At 44.5% G+C, this 5,518-nt stretch overlaps 1 protein-coding gene across 1 annotated transcript; it reads right to left on the reverse strand.

Annotated features, from left to right (window-relative positions):
• Positions 1-1,240: 1,240 nt before the first annotated feature.
• On the reverse strand, positions 1,241-2,859 carry HOXC4 (homeobox C4; the record flags this gene model as incomplete). The annotated part of the gene is made up of 2 exons (XM_083355036.1): positions 2,268-2,859; positions 1,241-1,593 (listed from the first exon to the last, which is right to left on the reverse strand). The coding sequence occupies exons 1-2, from the start codon at positions 2,854-2,856 to the stop codon at positions 1,241-1,243; spliced, it is 942 nt and encodes a 313-aa protein (XP_083211162.1). The 5' UTR covers positions 2,857-2,859.
• Between the last annotated feature and the right edge of the window lie 2,659 nt (positions 2,860-5,518).

Raw genomic sequence — 5,518 nt, forward strand, 5'->3', positions numbered from 1 at the left:
TCTGTCTCTAATCAAACACACCTGTATACATCCAGGGCAAAGATTGCCTGGTAGTGTGAGTTCAAAGGCAAGTGCCCATCTTGTGATGTCACAGAGTAGAAAGGGTGCAAGACACAATTCCTAAAATCAATGGCAGATTGTCAATTAGCTTCCATGGCACTAGGTGACTTTCAAAAAGAACACCCCACACCTAACTAACTAAGGAAATTTCTTCAAACTTAGCTGAGAAAGAGTCATTATTCAGGTCATTCTGCCAGTGCCTATTCTCCCAGCATTTTATTTTTTTAGCAGGAGGCAAAGAAGCAAAATAACTCACCAAACATCCCAGAGTCAGTCTGTGTCACACTCACTGTTTTGTTTTGTTTTGTTTTGTTTTATTGAACAAGGGGACTTTCACATATACACTTAAACTCATTTATTGCAGGTTTACAATGGTCATGTAAAATTAGTCCAAAAACACAAGAACCATGAAAAGCCAAAAATAAAAATAAAAATAAAAAAAATCTACCCACTGATTTTTCCCTTCAACTCGCTTGCTCTCCTTATCTCTTGCTGCTCACATTGAACTAACCAGACGTTTATTAGTTTCTACTAGCCATCCCCCCCTTTTGGTAAAAAGAAAAAAAATCTTTCTCCACATTTATACAAGAAGAAAGAAAAGGAGGAAGGGGAGGAAAGCCTTCAATGGTCCTCTTTTTTGTTCTCCATGTGTAAACTCAGAGAGCAAAATAATTACATTCTTTCCTTGCCTGTATAATTATTAGCATATGCCCCGATTTTTCATCTAAAACAGAACATTTAGTTCCCCAACCCAACACGCACGCTTATATACATACATACATACATCCCCATGCAGACACATCCTGATACACAGCCCATCCTTCCATTCTCTTTCCTTTTTTAAAAAATAAATAAAACCCTGAAAATGGTGATTAAAAAACCCCCCCCAACAGGTATGCCACCTGGCCTCTCATGCTAATAATGATACATGCACCTAAAGCTTGAGATCTCCAATAGACCTCATTCTTTTGTGTATGTGTATGTATGTGTTTTTCTCTCTTTCTCTCTCTCTCTCTCTCTCTCCTAAATATATATATATATATACACACACGCACGCACGCACGAGAAAACTACGAGGGGAAAAAAACAACCCAAAATATATAGATATATATTAGATTCTATAAATAATCAGAGTCAATTTGCGTGGGGCGTTGTTTTTTTTTCCGTTGCTTGGTTGGTTTTATAACCTTGTAATATCCTCTGCTCGTGGCTCCTGAGCTGAGCTCTGCGAAAGATCTTCGCCAGCAACCGCGTTGGAAGAAGCGGGCAGGGAGCCGGCCGAGGAATTGGCCGGAGCCGTGGATCTCACTTTGGTATTGGGCAGCCGGTGATCTTTTTTCCATTTCATCCGCCGGTTCTGAAACCAGATCTTGATCTGTCTCTCCGAGAGACACAAGGAATGGGCAATCTCGATGCGCCTCCGCCTCGTCAGGTATCTGTTATAGTGGAACTCTTTTTCTAATTCCAAGACCTGCTGACGGGTGTAGGCAGTCCGGGACCGCTTAGGCTCGCCTCCATTGTAATTAGGATTCACTGGAGAAAACAAACAAACAAGCCAAGCCAAACCATAGATTCGCATGGATGCAAGGAAGCGGGGGGGGGAGAGAAGGGGGGGGGAGAGAAGAGCCGGCGAGATCTCTTCGGTGGCTCAGGGCGCCGAAAGAGAGAGAGAGAGAGAGAGAGAGAGAGAGAGAGAGAGAGATCGAAAGAGGGAGAAAAAAGAAAGGAAAGGAAAAGGGGGGGAGAGAGAGAAAAAGCCATCCGCCTACTGGGTTATAAAGAACTCAAGACTTTTTTTTTTTTGCTCCCAAGAAGAAGGGGTTTCCTTTGGCTTGGAAAGAGCCTGAATTATTTATGCACCCCTCTCCAAGCCTTTGGAGTTTCGCACATACATAACAGAACGAACCACATGGCTGGGGCTGCCCAGACTAGCTCGGCTATAAAATTTATGGTGGGTGTAATTACCCGCTCGGAGTCGTAAATCCAGCTCAATTGTGCTAACCCAAAGACTCTCGTCGAAGGCAAAGGAGGAGACGGGGGGAAAGGGGAGAGAGGGAGGGAAGAAGGAGCCTGAGAGCTTGGTGAGAAGGGGGGGGCCCGCAAACACACACAGACACACACACAAGCACGCATCTTACACACGCACACACACACACACGCATCCGAGAGAGAGAGAGAAAAGGAGCAGAGGAGGAGAAGTTGCCTACCAGTACTGACGTGGATTTTTTTCATCCATGGGTAGACTATGGGCTGCTTAGAGGCCGTGCTGCTGGGATGCTCGGGGTTTTGCTGGTTGCAAGCTGGAGGGGCTGGGGAAGGAGAGGTAGCCGCGCCGGAGAGAGCCGTTTGGTCACAGAGCTGCTGCGCTTTCTCGGGGAGATGGTGGCCTCCGGGCGGCTGTCCATGGCCCCGTGGATGCGCGGTGGGGTTGCCGGGACCTTGGAGGCTGGCACAGCTGTACTGGCGCTCGGGGTAGCTGGGTCGCTGTGGAGGAGGAGGAGGAGGAGGTGGCGGTGGTGGCGGTGGTGGAGGTGGAGGGTACAATTCCTGGTGATGATGCTGGAAACTGGACTCCCTAGTCCGACTGTAATATTCCGGACTGTGGTCTGGGATGTAATTATTTTGCGAATATTCTTCGCATGGAGGAAATTTCGGATCGATGTAGTTAGAGTCCATCAAATACGAGCTCATGATCATTAATTTCTGGAGTGGAAAATAATTTTTCTCGCTTTGTCGTTTTTCTGCTCCATAAAACCCTCCTACTAGCTGGCGACCCCGTAAAGTTACTTTCACCATGTGACTCGTTGCGCCAATCACGCCAGCCGCGCTAGTCCCCGGATAAGGAACCAAAAGCTTATTCAAAGTGTATCCAATTTGTCTGTGTGCGTGTGTGTGTGCGCGCGCGCGCGCGAGTGTGTGTGTGTGTGTGTGTACACGAGCGTGTGCGTGTGATCTTCTTGTTTGGTCGGTGGTTCCCCCCCCCCACACACACCCACACACACACACCCCCAATTCCAAGCAGAAGTGAATTTGGGGGAAGGGTATGTGATGCAGGCAACCAGAAATGGCTCTTCTTTTCTTTTCTTTTCTTTTCCTTCTTTTTTTTCTTTTTAAAGGACCACGTCAAGTCAGGAAAATGATAGAAATCGGCTCCATCATATTTTGGCAGGGAGGTGTGGGGAGTGTAGGAAAAGCTTCTTCGCCTTAGGTTTTCCCCGCCCCCCCCTCCAATCCCTCCCCCCCCCCCCGCTTTTCAGGTACACAGCAAGCCCTTTCTTGTACACAACCAAGAATGGAGTGAATCTCGCTTAGGAGTAACACCCAAGATCTCTTTTTGCAGTGCGGAGAGAGGAAGCGCGCTCAAAATTGCTTTGCTTCTTTCACCTTAAAGAATATCCGGGGTGGTGGCGGGGGTGGGGGGGTGGGTGGGGGTGGGGAGGTTTGCCTCCGCCTCCCTCCCCTCTTCCCCAGAAACCCAGCTAGTGTATAATTGTCTGCAGAAGCGCCCTCTCAGCCCCTCCCCTTAGACACACAAGCTCCCTTCAAGACGCTCAGACCGAAAACTAGGAAGAAGTTCAAGATTTGCATGTCCATGATTTGTGGGCAAGAGCCGGGGTGGGTGGGTGGGTGGGGGGGGGTGGAGAGAGACAAAGAAGTCAGCTTACCTGCGAGGGCGGAGGGGGGGGAGAGATGAGCAGGGGCATATGCAAATCACCTTTGCGTCATTTGGAGTGTTCTAGGAATGCTCATTAACCTTTGCTTAAGGGCGATCTGAGGAGTTGCAAGAAGAGCTGAAGGCTGGAAAACTAAAAGCGGAGGAAGTTCTAGGCAGCCATTGGGCAGGTCCATTACCTTTCCGAGGGGCGAGAAGGGGGATGAGAAGGTGACACAAATGAGGAGAAACGCACACAGAGGGACTCTCTTCATTCCAATATATATATATATATATATATATATATATATATATATATATATATATGTATGTATGTATGTATGTATGTATGTGTATGTATGTATGTATGTATGTATGTATGTGTATATATATATATATATATATATATATATATATATATATATATATATATATATATATATATATATATATATATATATATATAATTTTTGGAGAAAAACATGTGCACACCCTACACCCATCTGGACTGAATGTAAGACAGAAGGATGATAATATTCCCTTGCCATACAAGAGGTAGGTATGACCACCACCACCACCCCAGCCGCCCCCCTCCCCCAAGTAATGGAGAAAAGTATAGGGCCTTAATTCAGAACATCTGGTTTCCTTATGGAAATAGTGGACAGAATATATACCCCGATGCCAATATAAACAGACCCCTGGGCAGGCTAAAGAAGTTGATCTGAAGCAAACAGTTTAAAGTGTTCATTTATTGCAGTTAAGGGCTTTATCTATAGCCTACATGAAGGAGAAGGGGGCACACGGAGAGTTGGATTAATCCCTTGTATTGCTTGATAACAATTATAGTTGAAAATCATAGCTTGCAGGGCATTGCAATATTTTACTTGATAACAATAAAAGTGACACATAAAGTTAACTGTTTATGTTTTATTTATTAGACTAAATGTGCCAGCGGTGTCGGAGGCTCTGGGCTGGTTGTAGCAGTTTTTATGGGGCTGTAAAACGCCATAAATCAGTCACTTGAAATGGTTAGCGCTCTCGCGCTCTCTCGCTCTCTCATATGCATGTTCTCTCTCTAACAAGGGCTTGTGCGAGCCTGCCTTTGCAATGCTGACTGTTTATTCTTTCCAAGAAAAAAAGTAATACTTTTTTTAATATCAGGAGAACTGTTTACTTTTATTTTTATTTTAACTATTTATTCATCATCTACTTACGAGATTCCATTAGATCTATCAAAATTATACACACACAAAAATACACATGCATCACCACCCCCAAACATTTGAGATTTTTAATTACATCTGCAAGTAAGAGGAAATCAAAGAAAACAGAACATTAGCAAGCCTTTTGCATCATCCATATATCCCCCTAGAGACGAATTTGCAATAGAGGTGCTCACACAAATTCGATTCTACAGGGTATATATAAACGACTGGTGAATTTGTCCTTTATGGGGCTAGGAAAACCTGGAAAATATATTCCTCCTCTTTCCCAATAAAGTTTTTTCTTCGAAGAGCAGCTGTTCGGAGTTCCAAAAAAAGCTTTTTCTTAAGTTAAACTGTTTCTAGTTATGCACAGTTTGGGTAGATTTTAGCAAGATGGAATCCATCCTATCTTCACTTTGGTAATTAGGCCTAAAAGAGTGATTTCTAATTTGACTACAGTTTATATTTATTGCACTTGCACATTTAAAAAAAGAGTACATCCAATAAAGTACCTAGTCAGGCCCACCCACCCCTGTTCCTTTCCTGAATGCTTCTCATGTGCAGTCTTAAAGAGGAAAGTATATTCTGGGATGGTATTTTA

This window comes from Vipera ursinii (genome assembly GCF_947247035.1).
Source record: "Vipera ursinii genome assembly, chromosome: 2".
Lineage (NCBI taxonomy): Eukaryota > Metazoa > Chordata > Lepidosauria > Squamata > Viperidae > Vipera > Vipera ursinii.